The 27221-nt window shown below is 48.6% G+C and overlaps 1 protein-coding gene across 4 annotated transcripts in view; it reads right to left on the bottom strand.

Moving 5' to 3' along the window:
- Positions 1–26743, bottom strand: part of caskin2a (CASK interacting protein 2a) — a 31918-nt gene extending 5175 nt beyond the window's left edge. For 2 of the 4 annotated variants that reach the window (XM_078102988.1, XM_040176552.2), the window contains exons 1-15: positions 26616–26743; positions 23063–23479; positions 13916–13967; positions 11843–11940; positions 11353–11498; positions 10872–10967; positions 9524–9657; positions 8230–8338; positions 8006–8114; positions 7813–7907; positions 6765–6882; positions 5410–5538; positions 2344–2430; positions 1261–1388; positions 1040–1121 (exon numbers count right to left, since the gene is read on the bottom strand). In XM_078102988.1, coding sequence (XP_077959114.1) covers positions 1040–1121; positions 1261–1388; positions 2344–2430; positions 5410–5538; positions 6765–6882; positions 7813–7907; positions 8006–8114; positions 8230–8338; positions 9524–9657; positions 10872–10967; positions 11353–11498; positions 11843–11940; positions 13916–13967; positions 23063–23156 — 1477 coding nt within the window. In that variant the 5' untranslated portion in view covers positions 23157–23479; positions 26616–26743. The remainder of the gene's footprint in view (positions 1–1039; positions 1122–1260; positions 1389–2343; positions 2431–5409; positions 5539–6764; positions 6883–7812; positions 7908–8005; positions 8115–8229; positions 8339–9523; positions 9658–10871; positions 10968–11352; positions 11499–11842; positions 11941–13915; positions 13968–23062; positions 23480–26615) is intronic. The other 2 variants (XM_078102989.1, XM_078102990.1) reach the window with 1 other exon arrangement.
- Between the last annotated feature and the right edge of the window lie 478 nt (positions 26744–27221).

Below are 27221 nucleotides of genomic sequence, written 5' to 3'. Positions count from 1 at the left end.
ATGTGATCCCACCCAACGCGCTCACGACACATCAGCACAGATGTGTGAGGAACGCTTCTTTAGCGCGTGTTCTCATCCTCAGCGTGTTTCACACCAAGCACACTAACCGTGTTCTGGCCACACATGACCTTTTTACCGACACGTTGAAGCTCAGGTTGTTTTAAAAGTGGGAATCAGCCGTCAGGGGAAGACGACGGGGAAACGCGGTTGCATTTCATCAAGGCCTAGAATTATGAATGTGAGCAGGGTCCTTTCCTAGCGAGTGGAGCGACAGACGTTAAACGTCTGAACATGAATTCTTCCCCGTGGGGAGGAAGGAGCGCGTTTGGCTCCTCATCCTTCCCTCGGCCTCCGTCACGCAGACCCGCAGCCCCCCGAGCCGCTCGCGTTCTCCTTCGTCTTCAGCCCCCTTCAACTGCTCGTGTCCCTCCTCCTCCTCTTTAAGCCTCCTTCGTCTTCAGCCCGAAGTCAACAGAGAGCCTCCTCTTCATCCGGCTCCTCACTCACAGACCCCTTCTACGCACGTGCAGAGCATCACGGCACGATTTTCTATGATTCGCACCTGTGGTACAGATCAGCGCACAAACACACACACACACACAGACACACACACAGCGCTGGCCTGCAGTGTTTCCTGCGTGATTGGAAGCTTTTATGGGCAGTGGTTTTACTGGTTTCTGTGGTGAGGTAAGCCCCCCCCCCCCCCACATCTCATTTCCTTTCGACTCACCGCAACAACAGCTCAAGCTGTACAACCAAAGCTACACAATATTCTATAAATAGTCAAACAATGATAATAATTCACGAAATAAGTAATAAATAATCAGATGAGTAAACAGGTCATTTTTTGATTTGGACGATCAGAAGTAACAGAACAGACACGATGTGCACAGTGCTTCCATTGTGGGAGAAGCTGGTTCACGGCACCACAAAGTGATCACAGCTTCCAGCACGTGTTCATTTAAAGGAGCGGACAGGGACAAATCGTAGTAGTTATCAAACACGGGGAGGAGACCGTGTGCGTGATTGGCGGACCAACCTGTGCAGCGCTCCGCCGGTCGGTGGTGCTCGGCGCCGGCGTTGAGGCGCAGTTCTCCCGATTCACCAGCAGAGGGAGGCGGCTGCACACGGAGAAAGACTTCAGCTAAAGAAAGAAGACGCGACAAACGCCAGCAGGCGTCTCCCGGGCGGCTGCGGTGACCTGCAGACGGCCCGTGCGCCGCCCGAGGAGGCACTGGGAGAGAGAGGAGCCGACCTGACCTTGCTGGCGTCAGCGGTGTGGCGGGTTTGAATCCCGTTCTGCCTGTGGCCGCTCTCCGAGCTCTGGCCGCTGCCGGCGCTGCGGCTGCTGCCCACGCTGCCGCCGCTGCCCACGCTGTTTCTGTCACCTGGGAAGGAAACGAGACAGAGACGCATCGCAGCGTGCGATCAGGCTCGGGAGGAAAGGCAGATACAAAAGCATCAATACATTTCTGTTCAGCCATGTTAAAGAAAGTAGGTTACTATTTTATGGTGGACACAAAGGCTTTTCTTGGTCAACAGTTAAAAAGGCTCAGTGTGCAGGAGCTGATGGTAACGGCGTCATTGGGTCCGATGGTTATTATGGTACGCACGCCCCCCCCTCAGAAAGGTAAAGGAGTCAAAGAGGCCTTTTCAGGCTCCAACAGAGAGGCCACCGAATCCTACATGCTGCACCTTTAAATAATAACATCTAGAAGATCGCATTTCTGTAGACACGAACGGTGATTAAGCTAAGCTAAGCTAAGCTAAAGAGCGGAAAGCCGGTATGTCCACAGTTCACAACATCAACGTCATTTCTACCGCCATTCAGGATGTGTTACTTCAGAGGGAGTTTAAAGACATGAACACTTTATCCATAGAATCCAAACATCCGATTTACATCTTACTGAACTAAACAAACAAGATACATGTTATTAGTCAGCTTTTAAGCTAAGCTAATCAACGCGACTCCTCTTATGCCAATCACAAGAAAATCTATTCATTCTTTCAAATAATGTCAACTTCAGCAGTTATCTGGTGTTCTGCTGCCGTCATATATTTGCTTAATGAAAACAAAAGTGAAATTAATAAATGGGTGAAATGGTTAAATAATAGTTTTTCCTATTTTTCTGTGCGGGAAGCTGCAAAAAAACGTCGAGATTAACAGAGAAGAAGAAGAAGAAGAGGCTCTAAGGAGGGCGGAGCAGCATTTAGCCTGCTGGGAGAGAGGTCAGAGGTCACTGGGTTATTGGGGGTGGGTGGTGGGTAGAGATGGCAATAAGCAGTTGATGGGGTCTAGTTAACTGGTTCACACAGGGCAGGGGTTTGGGACCACACCCTTACCGCAGGGACGGCTCCTGAGGACCCAAATGTCCTGAGCAGGGCTAGCAGGACTAGCTGGGGCAGACAGCGGACTGTCAGGTGGAGCACCTAACAAACACACACACACTTTAGACACACACACTGTAGCTGGGAGTGGACCTACTGCAGGAAGCTGCCGCTGAGCGACAGGGGCCCGATGGAGAGGAGGCTGGGGTCAGGGGGCTGCTTGGGAGGAACATGTGGAGCATTTTGATGTTGTCATTTGAAGAGACGTGGGACCATTAGACGTGTTTACAACATTCACTGAGGGAATAAATCCTTCTTCTATGCAATCGACTCATTTTTGCAAGTAGAGGAATGACCCTGTGATGGCGATTAGAAGGAATGCAAGACGAACGCACTCCCACAATAACCTCACTTTTCAGAACTGGAGGTCAAGCCTGAGCAGTGAAGGTTTAGGACAACATAGATGCCACGCTCGAGTACAAGTCCCCCCCCTGAGGACGCAGGACACTATTCGGCAGATAATAGACAGTTAAAGGAATACGTCCCTTCTGTCATTTGACGCATGGTGAGTAGCAACGCCGGTTTTAATGGCGGCAGCTGCTCCCGGATGGATCACGGGTCGGTGGACTCTAAGAGCTGCTTTGCAGTTTGCATCCGCACACATGTGAACAGTACCAACACTAACAAAAGGCCCACAGTTATCTGAGTAGCCGTCAAACAAACACCTGCACCTGAATAAAAGCATTTTACTGTACTGCATCCCCATTAGAGGGACAGGATCCGTGTCCACTCATTTAGTCACTGTATGTGTCTGTATTTATTCAGTCTAATTGCTGATTCTTTTTTTAATAACCTGGAATATAGTTATGGTGTCTTTTGAACAATGTGAATTATTTATCGGGCTAAATGTTTCGGGGAAAATCAAACGATGTTCTTATCAAACCAGACGCTCGGGAATGATCAGTCTCATAAGTGACTGAAAAGGGCGAGGACTGATTTAAAACACAACGGCTCCAATGTAAACTCACCCAGTAAACAAACTATTTGCTAACTCACCCAGTAAACAAACTATTTGCTAACTCACCCAGTAAACAAACTATTTGCTAACTCCCCCAGTAAACAAACTATTTGCTAACTCCCCCAGTAAACAAACTATTTGCTAACTCCCCCAGTAAACAAACTATTTGCTAACTCCCCCAGTAAACAAACTATTTGCTAACTCCCCCAGTAAACAAACTATTTGCTAACTCCCCCAGTAAACAAACGATTTACTAACTCACCCAGTAAACAAACTATTTACTAACTCCCCCAGTAAACAAACTATTTACTAACTCACCCAGTAAACAAACTATTTACTAACTCCCCCAGTAAACAAACTATTTGCTAACTCCCCCAGTAAACAAACGATTTACTAACTCACCCAGTAAACAAACGATTTACTAACTCACCCAGTAAACAAACGATTTACTAACTCACTCAGTAAACAAACGATTTACTAACTCACCCAGTAAACAAACTATTTGCTAACTCACTCAGTAAACAAACTATTTGCTAACTCACTCAGTAAACAAACTATTTGCTAACTCACCCAGTAAACAAACTATTTACTAACTCACCCAGTAAACAAACTATTTACTAACTCACCCAGTAAACAAACGATTTACTAACTCACCCAGTAAACAAACTATTTGCTAACTCACTCAGTAAACAAACTATTTGCTAACTCACTCAGTAAACAAACGATTTACTAACTCACCCAGTAAACAAACGATTTACTAACTCACCCAGTAAACAAACTATTTACTAACTCACCCAGTAAACAAACGATTTACTAACTCCCCCAGTAAACAAACTATTTACTAACTCACCCAGTAAACAAACGATTTACTAACTCACCCAGTAAACAAACTATTTGCTAACTCACTCAGTAAACAAACTATTTGCTAACTCACCCAGTAAACAAACTATTTGCTAACTCACCCAGTAAACAAACTATTTACTAACTCACCCAGTAAACAAACTATTTACTAACTCACCCAGTAAACAAACTATTTGCTAACTCACCCAGTAAACAAACTATTTGCTAACTCACCCAGTAAACAAACTATTTACTAACTCACCCAGTAAACAAACTATTTGCTAACTCACCCAGTAAACAAACTATTTACTAACTCACTCAGTAAACAAACGATTTACTAACTCACCCAGTAAACAAACGATTTACTAACTCACCCAGTAAACAAACTATTTACTAACTCACCCAGTAAACAAACTATTTACTAACTCACTCAGTAAACAAACGATTTACTAACTCACCCAGTAAACAAACGATTTACTAACTCACCCAGTAAACAAACGATTTACTAACTCACCCAGTAAACAAACTATTTGCTAACTCACTCAGTAAACAAACTATTTGCTAACTCACTCAGTAAACAAACTATTTGCTAACTCACCCAGTAAACAAACTATTTACTAACTCACCCAGTAAACAAACTATTTACTAACTCACCCAGTAAACAAACGATTTACTAACTCACCCAGTAAACAAACTATTTACTAACTCACCCAGTAAACAAACTATTTACTAACTCACTCAGTAAACAAACGATTTACTAACTCACCCAGTAAACAAACGATTTACTAACTCACCCAGTAAACAAACGATTTACTAACTCACCCAGTAAACAAACTATTTGCTAACTCACTCAGTAAACAAACTATTTGCTAACTCACTCAGTAAACAAACTATTTGCTAACTCACTCAGTAAACAAACTATTTGCTAACTCACCCAGTAAACAAACTATTTACTAACTCACCCAGTAAACAAACTATTTACTAACTCACCCAGTAAACAAACTATTTACTAACTCACCCAGTAAACAAACTATTTACTAACTCACCCAGTAAACAAACTATTTACTAACTCACCGTCACGACTGCATCAATTACGCCTCATTGTCCTGGTTGCATCTCACTGTGGTTGTGTTATATCGCATTGTGGTCGTGTTGCGTCGCATTGAGGTTGTGTTGCGTCGTGTTGTGGTTGTGTGTGTGTGTGTGTGTGTGTGTGTGTGTACCTGCGGGATCACAAGCCAGACTGAATGAGTCATCAGTCTGGGGGGTGGAGCCACGGCTGGAGGGCGGAGGCCTGGAGGTCAGGTGTGGTGGCTGGCGGGGCCCTGAAGCCTGCCGGCAGAGAGTGGCCCCTGATGTCAGGGAGACAGGTCTGGGTTCAGGGTGGCGTGAGTGAGGGAAAGAACTGGTGTACATACGTGTTTGGGCGCACACGCTTATGGGACCGTTGAAGTAGAGTTCGCACGTTATGTTGCAGTTCATTATTTGGAAAAACTGCTAAGAAAGAGCAGCTTCTACGTAAATCCCCTCTGGTGTTACATAAGAGAGTCAGCAACGCTCACAGGGCTCACGCTTCCTTTGTGTGTTGTTGGTCTATAGTTGCTGACACCATTGACATTATGAGAGGCGCACACACACAGACACAGACACACACACACACACACACACACACACACACACCCTCATAAGCAAAGAGCCTGTCACCGACTTAAAGTCAAACTCTTTCTCTTGTCTGTTCTTCCTCAAGCATGAGGCGCAACACACACACACACACACACACACACACACACACACACACACACACACACACACACACACACACACACACACACACACACACACACACACACACACACACACACACACACACAGGGCTTTAGCACTGAGCTGACACTTTGCAATCTGGTCATAGTAATCCTATTAATGTGTTTCTCCATGTGTGAATATCTACATTTGTGTGTATTTCCTGCCTTGTTGAGATGAAATGTAATGTTAGCAGTGTGTGTGTGAACATATATATATATATATATATATATATATATATATGTGTGTGTCTGTAGCTGTTATTGGACCCCCTCGCTGAGCTTGTCCCGCTGTTTGAATGTCAGTGGCTTTACGAACATGGGGATCATATTGCTCTTATTCACAGGGATTAAATGAGATGGTTTACAAGCACGCGGATCCCGTCCCTGATGATCCGTGCCAGCAGGATGGATCCTGCTTGTGTACAAGTCACGAGAATATATATATTCTTAGCCCAGATATATAACCAGTACCCCCACAATGCAGCGGCCCATGTGCTACTGGACAAAGTAAAAACGGGACCAACAAAGGCTAAATGTTCTTAAGGGAGGAAATGTTCCACATATCTAATATTTACTGGGGACATTCAGAGCGATGATATCGGTGATTGTGCTGCACACGGCAACATGCAAATGATCATCGGCGCCTTTTCACATCAAGAATGAACGTTCTCAGCATCCCACCCCCCCGGTGGTTCAACCAACGCGAGCGTCCTGTACTCAGTCACAAGCGGCGCGCGTTGTGCAGGTGTTGTCGGAGCTGCATGTTCGTCTACCTGCTCGTCTGCTCAGCACCTCCACCACTGAGGGCGGGAAGAAGCCCACCCGGTCCGTCCCCCGCTGGCTGTCGTGGATGTGACCTTTCCAGCGGCCTTCCGAGAGCTGCTCCAGGACCTGTGGAGAACGGATCAAGAGGCCGCTTCAGCCGAGCGCTTTGTGTCCACGGTCACGTTGATCAAAGCCGTCGCTCTGCGTGCTCTGAAGTGCGCAGTGAGAGAGCAGTGAGCTGGAGCCGCACACGCCGATTCAACGAGACGCGCTCGGCCTTCTGAGCGCACGCAGACGTACGAGTCCCTGCAGGAGTCTGGGACGTCCCGACCACTGGCGTAACCACGTCGAAATGCACTGCAGTGAGCACGCCAGCACCCGAATGCGCACACGCATGAGCTGGTGCAAACAGCGAGCATGTGTGTGGGGCAGCAAGTAGTTAATGAGAGAGCGGCTGTAGCGAGTTTGTGCCTGTTCCTCTGCAGAGTCCTGCTCGGGACACTAACAGATGAGGACAGCACGCCGCTCACTCATTTAGCTCACGCTTTTTTCCAAAGCCTTTTTTTTGTCCGGGGAGCAATTAGGGGTTAGGTGTCTTGCTCAGGGACATTTCGACATGGGGCAGCTGGGGCTCAAACCACCAACCTCGCTCTCCCCCTGCTGGGGGGTGAACAGCACTCACAGCTGTGTGGACAAGCGTTACTTTTCATCAGGATGAACAGTGATCCAAGTTTGTGTCTTTACATACACATTATTTTTATTTATATTATTTACCTCCAATACAAATCTTCATTCTCACAAACAAAAATTGACCAAAATTTTTTTTTAAATGCTATAAGTGAGCCAAATCATTGATTGCTAGTAATGCATTTAGACGTGTGTAGAGGCCAGTGTGAATGAACAACTACCTCACAAACCAAGCGCACAAAGGCTCGAGAGGAGGAATGTGTTATTTGGTCATAAAGCAGCAGAACAGCACGACTGCCAACTCAAACAAAACGGGGGTAACTAACTTACCGCAGGCAGCCATCAAAGAGGAAGGTTAGACAACAGTACCATGACGACGTCTCCGGCCCGCAGGTTGAGGGCGGTGGGGTCGTGGAGGTTCCAGTAGTCCTTCACCGCTCTGACCTGCAGCGAGCACGACGCCTCTGCAGACACACACACACGCACACACACACACGCGGCTGTCACACCTCGCTCTTTAGCAGCCGACAAGCTGTCCGTGTTTACGCCTCGTGACACCAACCTCTCAGCAACTGCTTGATCTCCCTGCTGGCCGTGGAGGTGGTGAACTGGTTCACCATATCCAAAGCCGTCTGGTTGTACGTGTTGCGGACGTTCACGTTGATGCCCGCCTGGAAACACACACACACACACACACACACACACACACACACACACACACACACTTCTCTATTAAAGCGTGACCATTGTTAGCGTGGGGTTTGCATGCGTAAGCGGAACGCTTACGTCGAGCAGCAGCCGCACCACCTCCGTTTTGCCGTAGAGGGCGGCCTCGTGCAGACACGTCCCGGCTTTGGTGCCTCTGTTGATGTCGATGCCGGCTTTGAGCAGCAACCTGAGATGTCAAAGCAGGAAACGCTCAGGAAAAGGCTGCAGGCCTCCCTCAAAAACATCCATTCAACTGTTACATCTGCAGCACGTCATTAAGCCACAAACACACACACACACACACACACACACACACACACACACACACACACAGACACAGAATGCTGATGGTGTGGCAGGAGGGGGTTTATGATGTAAACAAAACCAACGATTCTTCTGCTGCTACAAAGAAAAAAGGTCCTAATAACTAAGTAGTTCTGCCTCTAACGCTGTGATTATTCTCCTCAGGATAACTTCTCTCGGATTATTTCCATTTCTGTTAAAATGATAATAACAATTTCCAATTGCACCAGCTTAATAAAGGTATTCAAAGGGTTACAATTGAATTACTTAACTGATAATCTCTTGACATTTTCACGTAAATAAAATGTTTTTGATGCCACAAAATCAACAACGAAGCCTTCACATCTGCCCTGTTTGCATATCTTTGCAGCTTCTAACCAGACCCAGAGAGACGTCTCCTGTGGAAGAGACAGAGACTCTTTGAAGAGACATAAATCCTTCAGTGGAGGGATCACTGGCATATTCTGCTGAGTAAACTCTGAATAAACCCGCGTGCTAATGCAGCAAACTTTTTTTCAGATGTTTGTGTTGAAAGCTCGTCTTTCCACCTTCAAGTCTACTATTAATGTCCCCAGTTTAGGGGAGGGAGGGAGGGAGGGAGGGTATTGCCAAAGCGATCCGATAAGCGTCAGCATGCTCCAGAGGCCGGGTGGAGTTACTTGGCTAAGCACATACATATTTACACAGATATGCTGGCATTGCAAACACACACACACAGAACTGCGGTGGGACGTCCGTGGGATTAAACATGCTTGCAGCAGAGCGCGTTCTCCAGGAGCTGCCTGAGGGGAACCTTTTTGCACCTTCCAGCTGTTTCCCACGAGGTGCCAGTGGAGCGCAGTGATGACGACGGCAATTAACTGACAGTGGAAGCAGCTGCACTGGTAGCAACACAGGCGCTTCTGTGCGTTGGAACTAGTTATTTTAGGATAGTGGTAAAAGAAATGCAGATGTGGTATTAATAGTATTAGCAGCAGCTGCAGTAGACGGGCGCTGGTGGGAGTGCGAAAGGGACTGAAACTGACCATGTGACGGAATTCTAGCAGCGCGCTTCACCCCGCGAACTCACTTGATCACGTCTTTGTGTCCATTCCTGGCTGCCAGGTGGAGGGGAGTGGTGGACGGAGAGTCCATGATGTCGTGCCCTCCCTCCCCCTCCAAGAGGGCTGCCACCATGTTACTGCTGAGCAGCAGCTGAGCCACCTGCAGAGATGAACATCGGGTTCATGAATTACAGCTACTCACATCTATGTATGCAACACCAGGGAGAATATGTGGACTACAATATATATATATATATATATATATATATATATATATATATGTGTATAGGCAAGCTAGTACCGAGAGGCTTAGCCACTACTCAGCAGCTGTCTATATATACCCAGCCCCTGCACACGCACACGCACACCCTCCAAAGCTTTCTATTCTTTTACAGCTAAACTACAGACCTGGTGAGAGAACATGCACACAGGAAGTGTGTGAGTCTGATTGGCAGTCACAGAGCCCTGCATCTAGGCTCCAACGTCCACCAACGTGAGAGAGAACCAGCGAAACACTGCAAATAATCCCTTTAGCGTTAAGAGTCCAAAAAGAGACCTGCAGCCTCTTTACCTTTCGCTCATACGAGCTTAACTTAACGCCGCGGGTCACGCCGTCTAAGCCGCGGTGCGACTTGGACATCCAGCGCCCACTGACGCCAATTTGTGATGATGGGCCATAATTATTGGTGCGATGGTCCACGTGAACCGCAGATTACCCTGTTTAATGTTAATCACCACTGTGTAAAATACATTAAAACCAATAATCTTCATGCGTCAATATTCAGGAAAACATGAGATCATTAAATGTTTTATTTGAATGGTTTTAATCAATAAAAATAAATGATTTTATTTCTTTATCATTTGAATAGTATTTTATGAAGAAAAACACTTAACAAAATATGAAACATCTAAATCTATATCTGCAATTACAAATCCTCAATGGATCGTCAAATAGAAAAGAAAAGAAAAAGGAGTCGCTTCCTTTTTTCTTCAGCGCTGATCCGTGACTTTGGGCCACGTTCCAGACCGTAAGGTTTATCATCTGGTCCACTCGTCATAATAAGTCAATTCTCTTTCTAAGAGAAGAAAAATACAAAGTTTAATTTCCAGGTTCCTACAGTGCAGAAGCACAGTGGGTTTAGCATCAGTGCCCCGTGTAAGGAGGTATTCAGGGAAGAAGAAGAAGAACTCACACTGAGGTGCAAAGAGGTGAAATAACCTTGAACTACGTAAACATAGACGTGATTTCTAACTAAGTGAAAAGCAGCGACGAGCAGCTGTATATAGCAAATATAAATTAGGACTCCAACCGTGATTCCACTCTGTCATAGAAAGACAACCTTTGTAAAAGGACACACACGAGTGTTGCCGTACCTTCAGCCTCCCGAACTCGCAGGCCAGATCCAGAGGGGTCTTCTTCCCCTTGTTCATCAGGCAGGGATTAGACTGGTGCTGCAGCAACATCTCAGACTGCCGGGGAGAGGATCACGTAAGCGACACCACCTTCAACGCCTCGTGCGCCCCCAACACATTCACAGGTGTGTGTGTGTGTGTGTTTCCAAACAGAGGCAAGGAACATTGGACAGCTCTGTTTAGAACAGTATTGTGTTTGCTGCTCAGGCCTCCACACGTGGCAGCTCCAGGTGTGAGTGCATCTCCTTTAGCAGATTCCAGCAGCCGTGCGGATGAGGCAGGGAGAAAGGAATGTGTGAGTTGGGTGCCATAAGACTCTTGTGAAGAAGCGGTGTTCGCGCCGTCGACCGTGTTAGCGGTTTTGTTCGGCGGACAATGCAGGCCGAGACACAGGCGAGGTCGGATTTCAGGGGCGGCGCCCCGTGCAGCCGCGTGAACTCACCACCTCGTGGTGTCCGTACTGAGCAGAGAGATGCAGCGGCATCTGCCCGTCGTTGGAGGTGGAGTTGACCGAAGCGCCGGCTCTCAGCAGCAGTAAGACGGAGTCGGCTTTGCCCTGCCAGGCTGCGTAGTGGAGCGGCCGCATGCCTGGGGACGCAAAACGTGGGTGAGGGGTGGCGCCCACGAGATCTAAAGAAGCACTATCAGGGGCTCGGGATGTTCCAGCATTGATTTCTTCTAACGGTATCTTTTTTAATCCGCGTCTTGTCAATCAACACTAAATAAAATCCCATAAAAACTGACTGCCCCTGACTGAAGACGTTCGCTGCAGCGCTGTACGCTCACTTCACAGTGAATCATATTTATTCACATGGTCCAAACCCATTTGCCAGAGTACGTATGCGGAGTACGTCCTGAAAGGCTCCGTCGAAGCCGACGCGTTTTCACCAGACGCAGGTTTTGCCACTAAAGCCGCTGCGCTATCTCGTTACCATTGATGTCCTTGATATCCACCGTGGCCTGGGCCTCCAGCAGCAGACACAGCAGCTCCGTGGTGCCCGTCAGAGCGGCGTGGTGCAGCGCCGAGAAGCTGACGGGGGGGAGAGAAGGAAAATAGAGGGTGGGGGGTGTTAGGGCAGAGCGAGAGGGAGAAGAGACAAGAAGATGAGAGGGCTTATAAATCATTCTGATGACTTTACAGCAGGTGAGCCGCTTCCAGAACTCCACACTGAGATAATGTGTGTGCGCTCCCCAAACCTTCACACAGGGCTGTGGAAAGAGGTGTGTGTGTGTGTGTGTGTGTGTGTGTGTGTGTGTGTGTGTGTGTGTGTGTGTGTGTGTGTGATATCCCGTTACAAACTGCAGCCTCAGATGAGGACGTGTGTGTTTTCATGTTTCAGAGGCTGAAGACCAGCCGAGGACCAGCAGAGTGAGGACCTGCTTCAGACTCAGTTGAAAGGATTTATTGGAATTGGGTGGTGGTTCGGTTGGGGTTTGGGTGGAGGGAATGCATCGGGTCAACGAGTGTCCTCACAAAGACAGAAGCAAAGGGAAGTGTGTGTCTATGCATCCGCTAAAAAGAACTTTTGGCCAAGATAAGATGCGTGTTCATATGTGTGTCTCCTACATCTGCAGGAGTGTGTGTGTGTGTGTGTGTGTGTGTGTGTGTGTTTCAGAGCCGCAGGGATGAAATGTGTGCGTTCGTGTCTGTCAGGTCGCAGTGGGGTTCCACAGAGGGAGAAATTAAATAAAATTAAAGAAATTAAAAGGCATAAATTGTCAGTGGACTTTGGGCGCAGTGAGCGGGAAAAAAAGGTACATTTGAACATTGGAAAAGAAAATTCAATCGATACAGATTTAGTTTTTTTTACCAAAACACACTCAGATTTACAAACACACCCAATTCATGTCAACTTGAGGTGTCATTTCCACCTGAATAGTATCAACAGTTGGGTGTTAAAGTACCTCCCCAGTTCTGCGGAGTAAAGCCGGACACTTGTATTCTGTCTACTGAGCAGCAGGGGGCGACCTTCCTGGTTGTATCGTGGGCTGAGACTTCTCTCCTGATTAGGCCCTCAGTAACCACGGTAACACGTAGTCCTCTACAGCACAGCGTGCAGCATGTCTGCACGTCACTCCTGCGCACTACAAAAACCCCGACTTTGGCTCATCGGTTGCAAAAAGGCAATTATGGTGACGGCCTTAATGCAAGAGGACGTAACAGTAACGTCACCGTGACTACGCCCACTGCTCACGTGCATTGGATCAACGTGCTGAAATCACAGGGATCTCCAGACGAGGAGGGTCTTATCTCATCAGTGAGATTGCTTAGTCCTTCATGCCCCTCCACACACACACACACACACACACACACACGTATTAGACATGTTTAATTTCAACACTCCCATTGTGCATGGCCTCCCCCGCGCTGCGCTGACCCTGCATGCAGGCACACGTCGCAGGCCTCGGCCGTCACGTAGACACAACTTGCCCTCGTTTGTTGGAGCTAAAACTAGAAGAATCATTTAATACCACGTCATGTTGTGTGTTTAGTCTTTATGGTTCTAAATGTATTAATAGAGTTTACAAAGTGCTCTAAGTGAAAAGGAGCAAAAGAAAGGAGGTGAAACACAAGGAGACAAACTAAATGTGAGCTTAACTGTGAGAAATGAGTGGAGAAAAAACGTTAAACAGTTTTAGTAAAACAAAGGAAATCAGTGAATTAAAAAATATATAAAAGTAGATAAATGAGTGTATTACATTTGTTTTATTAAATAATAATAATGATACCCATAGTAAAATGAAGCAATACAACGGTGTCAACACAAAAATATATGGATTTAGCTTTAAATAGCGTGCGTGTTGCATTGTGCGTCTGTCAGAGAGCATCGGTGACACAAGTGTGACCAGAACATCCGAGCTCCAACACGTCTGACAGACGACTAAACTTAATCAGTCATTTCCTTCTCTGTCCATGAATGTGATCATATTTACGAGGCACTAGACGTCGACACACGTGTCCGTGAGTCACACGCTGGTGAAGACTGAACACACACACGTCTTACCCGTCCGAGTCCTGGTAGTTGATGTTGAGTCTCTTGGTGGAGCCCAATAACTCTGCAACAAGATGGAGAGGGGGGAGAGGGGGGAAGGGGTGAGGGAGGGGGTTATCAGCATTTGGTGACTTATTTGTCTTTTCATCAGAGCTCCAGAAATCCCTCCAATCCTGCCGGACCCCCAGTATGTGTGTGCTCCCCCCCCTCCTGCACTGCTCCCTTCCTTCCTTCCATCATCCCGACCGGGGGCGGAAAAAGAAGCTTTCCACCTCGTTTTCCTTCCCTGCCGCCCCCCCCGGGGGCTCTGGGGGGCTCTGGGGGGTGAACAGCGACACGCGTTGAGCTCCAGCATGTGGGGATTAAACCAAACAGATCTTCTTTCTAAAGGCAGCAGCACAGTTGTAAAAATAGCATAATTCAGTCAGCAAGACTGAACAAGTTGTGTTTTTTCCTTTTTCCACTCGCTCACAGACCGACTTCGTTCCGTACATCATGCAGTCAGTCTGCTGCCACAAGGTGCTCAAGTCAACCCTGAGTTCATTTAACTGACGTATAATGCAAATCCTTTCATTAGGAAGCTAAATGTATTCTATCCTAAAGGAGAGAACACAATACGGCCCAAAGAGCCTCATTCCAAGACTTCTAACGTCACGCGTCCACCTCCAGCCTCTCATGTGTGCTGGAGACCTGCTGTCCAACAAGACCCACTCAGGAGCCCGACCCCACGGCCTCCCATCCATGGGACCCCCTCCCCCGTCTCCCACCCCGCTGTGGGAAATCACATCTGTGTGTGAGTGAGAGAGACAGGAAGAGAATCCGAGGCATCAGTAGAGCTTAGTGCGGATCAATACACCGATCGGCTGATTGATTCAACGTTCATCATCGAAGGACAGAACAAGCCGTTGACGCTGCAGGGAATCACAATGAACATGTCGCACTATATTCTATACAACAAATGATAAGTCAAAGGGAATGAGCTGCAGCCTCGTCGGCGATGAAGATGTAATTCAATAACTTCTTAGAATTGGGCCGGAAATCATTTTGATGAACAATATTATTGTCATTTTTTGCCACTAACATAATGAATATATAATAGCATGACAATGCAGGTACATAAAAGCACAACAGGCTGGTAATTCTTCAGTGTGTATCTACATTAGTATTGGACTGGGAAAATATATCGAACATATTTTTGAAGAAAAAAACAAATGAAATGAAACCAAAAGCATGAAGAACAAGGTTAAGAGCACCGGGAGTCTGTATCTGCTCTTTGTTCTCATATCATGGCTGACATGTGACATTGGGAAGTAAACAGTAAAACAAGTATTTGAATACTACAGTACACGTGTGTGTATAGATACACAGTATTCACAGTACATACAGTGAGTCAAGAACATTGTTTTTCCACAGAAAAAGGTTCCGTTCATTGCGTCGTGTCTGGTGTGCCGTCCTGCAGCAGCCGGAGGGGGTCCGGGAAGGCTCGCCGATGGGGGGCGGACAGAGGGGCGTGGCCCCGGGGCCTGAACCGTCTGGGAAGAACAGGGCCTTTCAGGAGTTCTAGTTACGACACGAGCCGGCATTCCTCACATAGCACACCCACCACGCCATCCCACTCGTCCCCCTGACTGGATCTACTCGCTGCCCCCCCGTTCACACACAAGTAGCAGAGGGCTCCTTCACACAACAGCATCAATTAGAGTGGAGCTGGTGCAGTAAATCTTGAGCACTGGGTTTTCTTGCAGAAGCAGGCAAGTCACAGACTGGCTTCCTGCTGACATCCGACATAAAACAGAGCTGCTCCTGTGACCCCCCCGTGACCCCCACGTGAGCGTTGTTTTCATGCAACTTAAACGGCCAGAAAGGCCGTCGGGCGAGCGAAGTGACACGGAGGAGGAGAGCTGGAAACAATAACAGAAGTGACACGCTGGAAAGGCATCAGCGCATCTGTGCGTCTGCTGCTCTGGTTTCACACACGGCTGAAAAACTCATGTTGAAAAAGTCTTTGATCGCAGGTCACACGTGAAAAGAGAAAAACGAAGATAAAGAGTGTTGTGTTTATCTCCTAAGGCACTACATGACATTCAGGACATGAATGTGTGAGATTCAAGGCTTTCCATCTTCTCTATTCACCCAAGCAGGCGGTCAGGGACAGCGAGCGGCGAGCCGGACGTCACGGCGGAGGGAAAGGAGCGGCATGACGGAATGTTTCAACGACAAACCCTCCCAACACGGAGCTGCTTTCATGCGTGACGGCGGCGTCTCAACCACCGCCCTGTCGCACGCACATTACATGGGATAGACCGTTACCCATATCATATATCATATTACCCATATCGGATAGACCTCAAATGGGTCCAAGAATTCCGTAAATCTGCCCTTTTATTTATTTTATATCTGAGCATTTCTTCAATGTCTTCTGACAGCAGCTGTCACCTCTCTAAGAGTACCATCTCCACTTTGGTGTTTCAGTAATTACTGATCACCTGGTGAGAACGCTTTGGCTTTGTGCTCAAGTACTCGCCTCTACATGGGCAAAGTATTCCCTGCACGCACACCCACACGCACACGCACACGCACGCACGCACACACACACACACACACATGCACACGCACACGGTTTGTGGTTAGGACAGGACCTCATCAAGGGAAACACTTGTCTGAGGAACACTTCCATTTAAACAACTCCAAAATACCAAGGCAGGCCGAGAGGGGGCGGGGGGGGACGGGGGGGACGGGGATTCTCCAGCTGTCCCACAGAACTCCGAATAAGGCTCCAACGGCTTGAGGAGAACCCCTCCCTGCACGCATCACGCGGTTGTTGTTCATTGCAAGCGGGTGACACGTCGGTGGGGTCTAAAGGACGCAGGTGAGCAGATGGAGAACGGGTCCGGAGTGAGCGGACGGCCAGCCGGTGAGCCGGTGTTTGTGTCAAGTCTTGCCGGGTGGGAGCCATCGTGCAGCTGAGGGGAACAGGGGGGCAGACAGTCATTGCCTGTGGCAGCTTGAGCTGCTGCAACCCCCCCCCCCCCCCCCCAGAAAAAGAGCAGAGACTGCAGCACAGAGCTGAGTGATTCTCTTCAGAGGCTGCATGCAGGAATTGAGTAAATGACGAGAAAGATTTAACTTGTGAAGCTCCGGTTGGGTCTCAGCCTAATTGCCACGATTGCTTCAATTGATTTTGTCATCTGGGCCCAAAGGGGGGACACGCATTAACGCCTCAAAACATGTCTTCTATTGACATTACAGAGCGCGTAGTCATCAGCCACCACCCACACCCACTCAGGTGACATCACTGCAACCTGAAAAGCCCAATATATATCTGTGCACACACACATTTGGTCTCTGTGCAGACACACATGTGGACACGGTGCAGACACACATGTGGACACGGTGCAGACACACATGTGGACACGGCGTCCTGCTCCCTGCCGGTCAAACCTTCCATGTGCTCTGACCTCCTTCAAAAGTCTCAGGTCCCGTTTGATCTCGCATTCAGGTCGGACCTCCCTGCTGTCCATCAGAGGCCCACGAGGAGACGTCCAACGTCCCCGCGTGTCCTTTGTGCACCGCTTGTATCCATGTGTGTCATGGCTGTTGCATGTACTGTAACAGTGACCGGGAGCGTTCAAACTGACACTTTCTCCGCCATTTCTCTGTCGAGCCGTCGTCTGCGCGGAGGAACTAACTAGCTGGGTCTTCAGAAAAATACATAAATAAAACCCTGTCACATCAAAACATCTCCGGGCCTCATTATACAATACATTTGCTCCATTGTTAAAAAATGTAGAGAGTAATCTCCCGCGGCGCCTCCGGCAACTGGGTCAGACGCGTTCGGCACGTGCCGACGGAGAACAGGCCAGTGGGAGAGAAGCAGATCCTCCACGACAGGAAATGAGAAGACACCTGCAGGTCTGGAGTTGTTGGTTGCTTCCACCAGGAGAACCAGGGGGTTTTGATCCCACCTTAAGGTAGTCCGATTCAGCCGCACAATATCAAACAGCCTGATTTAACGTGAACTCTGTAACAAGCCGATTGATGAACTAAAGTAAATGTGCCTAACAGCAGCACATTACATCACATGTCATTTAGCGGACGCGTTTATCCAAAGCGACGTACAATAAGCGCATTTCAACCATAGGGTACAAACTCAGGAGAACAACTCCAAGTCTAATTCTTCCTACCTCACACACACATTCATGCTTAACCCTTTACTACGTATGTTGAACTGGAGTCTAAATAGATGAATATAATACAGAATAAAGTCACAGTTGAGTGGGACCAGACTTGGAACCTCGTTTCCACCAACTTCCATGTGAAACTACTGACCGCTGCTCGCCATGCTGCCGAGGCCACAGACGGAACAACGAGATGCGTTTCAGAGGCCACTTTGCTCGGCGACCCTCCAGCTAGTTAGTCAACCGTCGGGCTTGTGGGAGGTCAACCACTCCTACATGCACGCTCTCATTAGGCGGCAATGACCAATGCTGTGAACGTGAATGAGTGTTGGCTCATAGACGCTTCTGATCGAAAACTGTGCCAGTGGCAGTTACCCTTCAACGGGGTAACAACGTTTTATCAAATGCAGCGGTTTTTGTGTAATTCCTCACACGTCCATGTTTTGGGGAAAAGTCGTTTTTGCACTTCAACATGGAAAGCGAAGCGTCATCTAACAGCTGCTTCGGTTTGCAGAGACGCCAGATGATGGGAACAAACCAAGGAAGCGACCTCTGGCTCCTCCCATGTCACAGGTCGGCGCTGGCCTACATTAAATCTGACACACTTATCTTATATGAATCATTTTCATACTCTAGAAGGCACAGTCGCATATTAAACGACCACAAAGCCGGGAAGATACGAACAGACGGATTTTCTCTTTCTCCCTATTCGGAGACGGGGAGGAATCAGGATGCGAGAGGCGACGTAGAAAGATCAAAGCCTCCCGCCGATTGTCATTACCGCCGGCGCAGGCCGACTCCCATCCGGGAGAGACTGTCCTCACCCGCGCGCACACACACACACGCAGGGAGACAATCATTCCCTACTTGACTGTACAAGCACAAAAGTCAATGTACAAACTCCCAAATCACGGCAGACAGGTATGTGTTTTTATTTCAGCGAGTCTGAACACAACACGGAGACGCGCCGCCGCCTCGATGCTGCGTTCACGCACTCGTTTGTTGGTAACAGGAGGCAAAGAGATGCGGCCTGGCTGCACTCAACAACGTGCTGCCTGCAGCCAGTGAGAAAAACTGCTGCTGCGACCGCACACACACACACACACACACCACTTAATTCCTTTGGTAAATTCCCAAGCAATCCTAGACAAGCTACCCCATCTGTCAGGGGAGGCCAGGGCTCAGGATTAATGTGTGTGTGGTAGAAGAGCAGATGAACTCAGAAGCCTGCTCGCTGCCCACACGTCTGGTTAGTCAAGTAGAAGAGCGGTTAGCGTGGTTAGCGGTTAGCCAGTCGGCTGACGGGCCAACAAAAGGAGTTCTAAATTTAGTGCGTCTATGGTTGAAAGGTGTGTGTTTAGTCACGGAGACAACACGTGCACACGCACCTCTTCTTACGTGCTCTTAAGTCTAACAGACTCCTAATCCGACACTAGTCCACAGGAGTCGTCCTAATTCGAGGTATTGGGATGAAGGAGGCCAACATAATGGATTGGTGGGGGGGGGGGGCTTAAGTTGTTGACCCGCAGAAAGAAGCGCACCCAGAAGTTCAACACGGTTTCTTTGTCTCTCGTGAGATTGCGTTTGGCCCCTTTGCTCTAGCATCAAAGTTACAACGTGGCGTTTTGAAAGTGACTTTCCTCTGATTAACGTGACGATGTGTTGGTGTGACGCTGCACTCTTTCTGTAATAGTTCTTTCTTTGCGAACTAAAATGCACCATAAATCAGGGAATATTTTCAGAGAACGAGACCATTGTTCCCGTTTGGTGACCCTCTCGTCTCACTTCTGGTGGGAAAAGACAACGACATAGCGACCAAGTGTGGACCTTCAAACCAGAGGTCCACAAACCTGTGCGAGACAGCCCGGTGAGAACATCCACGATGTGTCGTGGAGGCGGCGTGTGTGCACAACTAAGTGACAGGGCCAGATGCTTCTGCTCCTCTGGTTGCTTTGGATATAGAACATTTTAAAAAGGGTGTGTGTTTTGAGAATGTTGTTGTCTGGACCTTTTAGTGCAAAACAACAGGCTAATTTAAGCGAGTTTCTTGACAAGGTGGATGATTTTGTGACCATCACAAAAATAAATCTGAAAGCATCAGGGTTCAATGACAATGGCAGGAAGAAGATCAAATTCTACATAATGTGAATAGAGACAGTGAGAGGAGAACAAGCCAAAGTTTTCAGAAGAAAAGACCATTAATGATTAATCAACGAGGAAACGCCTCCAGTGGGGATTGTGAACTTCTGCTTCTGAGAAATGAGCAGAATTCTTGAGCAATATTCCAACGGAAAGCCGGATGAAAGCAGTGGGTTTCACTGCAGTTCGGGCTGATCCCAAGAAATGCGATTGTTCTCCTTGAGAGGAGACACCGGCTGTCCCAGAACAATGAGCTCCTGCCCTCACAGGCACACGACAAACCCTCCTCCAGCCCGCGGCCACCGCCATACTCGATCGGTTGCTCCAGAGCTCCCTCTCAAATGTGAGCCGCTTTATTACATTAAAGATTAATACTAATACGAACAAAAAAAAGTGTGAATGTTGGAGGGCTGGTTCACCAAAGGATGATGAGACGGCGTCCACAGCACCACAGTGAGTAAGGATCAAGTTGCCGACACAATGGCTGCTCAAATATGATCTCGCTGCTTTGTCGTGGCTGTTTGTCCATCTGTCCCGTCGCGTTCACCGTGACGGAGGACAGGGCTGTGCGTCCACATGAAAGACACCTGCAACAAAAGACATCGTAATCATGAAGGCCTTTGAAGGCGAGACACTCCCAGTCCACCGGCCGTGCGAGGAGCAGCCTCTGGGCCAGATGCCTACACGCTGTCGGCCTTACTGAGCAGAACCGCCGCGTGCATCCACGGCGTGCCCCCCCACTAGTGAACGGCTGAGCATGAAGACGAGGCCGTGCAAAGTCTGAGCACCCAACGTGGTGTCAGCGGATGGGAGAAGAAACGTCCCGTCTCAGCTCCCTGTCCATCAACCTGCCTCAGCGTCAGCGCTAATCCCCTCGGGATACCGAAAGGCTTTAGGCGGGGGAGGGGGGGGGGGGGGCCATGGGGGGTCCATGTTGCCAGAAAACCACGGATTTGAACAAATTAGTAGTTTCTTTACCAATTATTGGTCGGAACAGAGAGTAAACTCAGGAAATTCGATTGTTTTGCATAATTATTGTGAGGACAGGTCCTTTTAGAGAAATGGCTCCATAATGTGAGGCAACGAAAATCAGCAAATCTGTAAATAAATTGAGACTTTTCAGTACTCTAGATCAATTTTACATACGTATACATCTTGGAAGAACGGACTTCAAGCATCAGATATTGGGACCTTAAGTGAGCTTTGGCCCCACGGCGGCTCGGGGCCCCTCTCCTCCTGCGGCCCTCGCTCAGTGTGGGAGAAACGGCGCCTTTGACCGAACAGCATAGTGGGACGTCTGATGAGTGTGTGTAAAGCCAGTGAACCACGACACGCTTCACTTACTGGAGATGAACACAAAACGGAGAGGACCTCGTGGCCGCTGCCGCGCCAACGGGGATGAATGTTTTAATCTGATACACTGGACAGAAGAACAGAAGCAGTTTGCAGCACAAACTGGAAGCATCATTTCCTCTGCTGGATCTACACACAAGTGGCCGACACACCCAGCTGGACCAACTCTGCGTTCTTGTCCGTCCACCACGGGCTCGGTACCTCGTAGACCCCCGAGATGCGCCCCCGCTTCCTGAACAGGGATGGAAGCTGCAGCCCGGCCCGAGGCTCGGCCGCTGCGACCTCCCCGGAGGCGCTCGCTTGTGTGCCAGTTGGGTTTGTTTGCAGAGCGCCCGAGGTCACAGAACACACTCCCAAATGATGACAAATGTGTTGGAACAAACATTGTTGTTCACTGACGCCGGAAATAAAGTGTAAGGTTTGTCCTGTGGGTGACCGGAGCAAACTGGCATATTACGATTTATCCCACAGGAAGCATGAAAGTCTCCATGAAACATTCAACGTGATGATCAAGTATCATGAGTCGATATCTTCAATGTTTCTCTGTCATCACCGGGGGGGGTTCAAGAGAAACGGTTTGGGAACCACTGGGGGGGGGGGGGGGGGGTTGTGGGAGCGCAAAAAGCCCCGCTCTTTATCTGGGAACCATGACGACCGTGGTCCAAAGTAAACCAAACGTCACGGCAACACTGTTGCTCTTGGGACAAAGTGCAAAACAAAAACAAGGTGTGTTTAGATCCACACGGAGCGATCTCACCAGCTACTGGAGGGATGCATGTGATGCACAGACATGCATGTGGACCCCTCCACCCCACACACACTCCTCCCCCCTCCTGCCAGTGTCCGGCCTGAAAGCAGCTTGAATATTGATCATTAATCTGGTTCCTTCATTACAGAAGAACGATCTCTGTATTATTTATTTTCCATTGATTAAAACATCTATTTTGTATATATTTCTATATGTCTACAGCTGGCTTTTCGTATTGCTACCGAGCCGCTCATCCAAAACGAATGAGGGTGCCTTGCTTAAGGGCACCTCGGTGGCAGCATAAAAAAAAAGAGCACTTTCAACCCGCCTCATTTTGCCAGAGCCCGTTCGTTGGTTTCCAACGCACAGAAGCAGATAATATCACTTTGAAATGTTCCCTGACAGCCGCGGCTTTGTCCCCCGAGCTCGTCACCGGGCCGCCAGCCGTGCCGATGAAAGCCAGAACAGATAACGCCACAAAGAGACTCCGACTTCACGGCCCGCTCCGGCCTCCGCTTGGCAGAGCGCCGGCGCCTCCAAACAATGTTACTGTACAGCTTACAGCCCGCGGAGCACACGGCGATAAGCGCTGAGGAAAAGGACCCGCGCTCAACACATTAGCATGCGTTGTTCCGCAGCTTGATTCCACTCAGCAGATCGTCCAGACGAAAAGTTCTATGTAAACGAGGGAACTCCCACCCCACCATGAACGCCCTTCACCCCGGGCAGCGCCGTACTCACTGGTTTTGTTGCACTTGACTTTGGAGAGGAGCTTGTGGGCCAGCAGCAGATCTCCGGTCTTCACTGCCACCAGCAGATCCTGTTCCTTCCCCATGACCACAGGCCCGACCGCGTGAAGCGCTCGCAGTCAACGTCTTCCTTCTTTCAAAGCTCCTTCAGGCGAACGGTTTGGACAAACATTTGCCGGCCAGTTAGCAGGCGGCGGCGGGATCTCGGCCGCGAGACGACGTTGGACCGACTGCTCGGCGGCATCTAGGGTGAGGTTGTGCAGGAGATCTCTGTCCTCCCATTGCTGGAGCCTGTGTGCTTCGTCTCCGCTGGTTTGATGCTGGTCTTGGATCGGGAGTCACCGCAGGGCCGGTGGAGATTCAGTTGCCTGCAGGACTGAGCGTTTGCCCATAATCAGTCTCGCTCAGCCTGGAGAAACAGAGAAATGGCTTTAAGTCGAGGGTTAGGAATAGAACATGAACAAATGACCATGTGATCGCATCTCATTTCCCTGCTCTAATAAATATGGACATCGTTGTTCTTTGCAAAGACTAAATTCGTTGTTGATTTTAACGGTTTGAGAAGCACTTCCTGTGCCTGCTCTGCCCGGAAAGCTAAAGAAATCACAACAAATTACCCCACAGTTGTTCCATGCACACGTGCATTATCTCCAAGGGCTCATCAAAATGTTCAACGTCGAAGACAAAGCCAGCCACGCTCGAAAACACAGAAGGCATTTCACTTTCATTTTCAATGACTTTGAGAAAACTGGAACCCTCATTTTTACATAAATGGCAAACGATTCATTGATTCACTTTTGTTGGACTTCTAAAGTAACCAACAGATAAACAGTTGAAACGTGACCCGGTGTGTTTTCATCCCTCGGGAGGCTGCAGCTTCCGTTACTGGTCCTGTGATGGGATGACGTCCATCGAGAATTTCCCTGAAGAACTTTTCCTTGATTCGTTCCCCAAGAAAGAAGGTGAGTTACAGCTGACCGCTGAGCCTGACATTCAACCCCCGTGAGGAAGACAAAACCTAAACAGGAAATCTAGTTAAACGCTGCCACTACTCAAACAGGACGTGAGCCAAAAAGCCTCCAATTACAGACCTACAGTCCTCTACGTGTCCTCCACCACAATTAGAGCTATTTGTTCACAGGAGTCTTTAATCTCCTCGACATCACAAAGGTAAATAATACGTGTCAGCAGCGGGCTTTTGTCATAAACAACACAACAGTTACTCCCAATTTGGGGTTTGTGGATCAACAGCTGAGTTACTCCTCTGCACCGCCGGGCGACCACGCAGCAGCAGAGCCGGACAGCAGATCCCAACGCACGTCTTTGCACTGACACATGACCTAAAAGTGGCCCGGCATCCGGCCAGGCAGCTAACCAGCGCGCCGCCACGAGCCAACATGTAAACAAGGAGCGCAGAATGGGCCGGTTAGCCGAAATGTCAGTGGGGGGGTTGTGACAGTGGGGTGATACGTCAATGGAATCCTGAGTGACGGGAGTCAAACATGTAGCCCATGACACAGCCATGACGAAGCCCATGACACAGCCATGACGAAGCCCATGATACAGCCATGACGAAGCCCATGATACAGCCATGACGAAGCCCATGACACAGCCATGACGAAGCCCATGATACAGCCATGACACAGCCATGACGAAGCCCATGACACAGCCATGACGAAGCCCATGATACAGCCATGACGAAGCCCATGACACAGCCATGACGAAGCCCATGACACAGCCATGACGGAGCCCATGACACAGCCATGACGGAGCCCATGACACAGCCATGACGAAGCCCATGACACAGCCATGACGAAGCCCATGACACAGCCATGACGAAGCCCATGATACAGCCATGACAATGATACAGCCATGACATTGATACAGCCATGATGAAGCCCATAATACAGCCATGACGGAGCCCATGATACAGCCATGACGGAGCCCATGATACAGCCATGACGGAGCCCATGATACAGCCATGACGGAGCCCATGATACAGCCATGACGGAGCCCATGACGGAGCCCATGACGGAGCCCATAACACAGCCATGACATTGATACAGCCATGATGAAGCCCATGATACAGCCATGACATTGATACAGCCATGACGAAACCCATAACACAGCCATGACATTGATACAGCCATGATGAAGCCCATGATACAGCCATGACGGAGCCCATGACGGAGCCCATGACGGAGCCCATAACACAGCCATGACATTGATACAGCCATGATGAAGCCCATGACACAGCCATGACGAAGCCCATGGCACAGCCATGACGAAGCCCATGATACAGCCATGACGAAGCCCATGACACAGCCATGACGAAGCCCATGACACAGCCATGACGAAGCCCATGACACAGCCATGACGAAGCCCATGATACAGCCATGACAATGATACAGCCATGACATTGATACAGCCATGATGAAGCCCATAATACAGCCATGACGGAGCCCATGATACAGCCATGACGGAGCCCATGACGGAGCCATGACGGAGCCCATGATACAGCCATGACGGAGCCCATGACGGAGCCCATGATACAGCCATGACATTGATACAGCCATGACGAAACCCATAACACAGCCATGACATTGATACAGCCATGATGAAGCCCATGATACAGCCATGACATTGATACAGCCATGACGAAACCCATGATACAGCCATGACATTGATACAGCCATGATGAAGCCCATGATACAGCCATGACGGAGCCCATGACGGAGCCCATGACGGAGCCCATAACACAGCCATGACATTGATACAGCCATGATGAAGCCCATGATACAGCCTTGACATTGATACAGCCATGACGAAGCCCATGATACAGCCATGACGAAGCCCATGATACAGCCATGACGGAGCCCATGACGGAGCCCATGAGACAGCCATAACGGACCCCATGATACAGCCATGACGGAGCCCATAATACAGCCATAACGGACCCCATGATACAGCCATGATGAATATTCTGCTCTGACTGAGCTAATCAGTGAAAGTGAATCATTAGGAAGTCGATTTGTTGCACGTGACAACTTGATTTTAAGTCTCCATTAAGGGTCAAACAGGTCAACGGCCGGTTGGAGGACACAGTCCCATTATTAGCTCCGACCATTTAATCCCACCCGGTTTGCAAGTAAACGTGTGTTACATTGGTTATAAAAAGTTTAAAGAAGTGTAAGAAATCCTTCCTATTGTTCGTAAATTCTGCATGCGTGAAACAGCAGCATCTCAGGAGGACTTGGACTTCATCACGACCGCTTCATCTTCATCAAAACAAACAGCGTCGGCGGCGAGGAGGCGGAGACAGTTGGTCAAAGTTGAGATTTAATGAAACAAATACGCCGAATTTACTAGAAAACGTGAATGCTTCGGCCAGGCGACCGAAGACGAGGGTCACATTTCTACTGTTGGCGACGCAAAGTCCCCAAAACACCAGCGCTCCTGTGACGCGCGCGCGCGCGCACACACTGAGGTGAGCGCGAGCGCCTTTTCAGAATAAGTTAATTTAGTAAAGAGAGGAATGTTCTCACCTGTTGTAGGCAGCGGCCGCAGGTGGAGGCAGACACACACACACACACACACGTTCACCGCGGAGTTACTGAGGGAGGAGCGCGGGGCGGCAGCGACGCGGACGAGCTGGCGTCAAGTGAGAAGAATCGTGCATGTGACTTCCGGCCGCAGCTGTCAAAGTAAAGTTTTTATAGATGATTGTTATAAACTTGAATTATCTGTCTCTTTGCATGTTTTGAACCCCCCATAGGGGGTTTTACTTTAGTTTATATTGCCCTGATTTTGTGGGATCTGGGAACGTTTAAGTAGCGCTGCCCGCCATTATTATGTGTTTTTATTTTGAAATGTGTACAATTGCCCCATTTTATCGTCTTATTTAAGTTCCAATTAACTTTGTAATTGTGTTGCTATTAAATCTACATACCATTTTGAGACCAGGTTCATTGGCACAGACGGACACACACAATATTCACACAATTTTTGTTTAGCAGGGACTCAAATGTATAATTGTTTTTAAAGTGAATGCACCCGTCTGTTGGGTGAAAGCAGTAATGCAACGTCCTATTGTCTCATACATATTTTTATTTATTTAGACTACTTCGGAAAAAAACGATACAGCAATTAAG

The sequence above is a fragment of the Gasterosteus aculeatus genome, chromosome 5, assembly GCF_964276395.1.
Source record: "Gasterosteus aculeatus chromosome 5, fGasAcu3.hap1.1, whole genome shotgun sequence".
Taxonomy (NCBI): domain Eukaryota; kingdom Metazoa; phylum Chordata; class Actinopteri; order Perciformes; family Gasterosteidae; genus Gasterosteus; species Gasterosteus aculeatus.
This window is presented reverse-complemented; position numbering and strand designations above follow the sequence as displayed.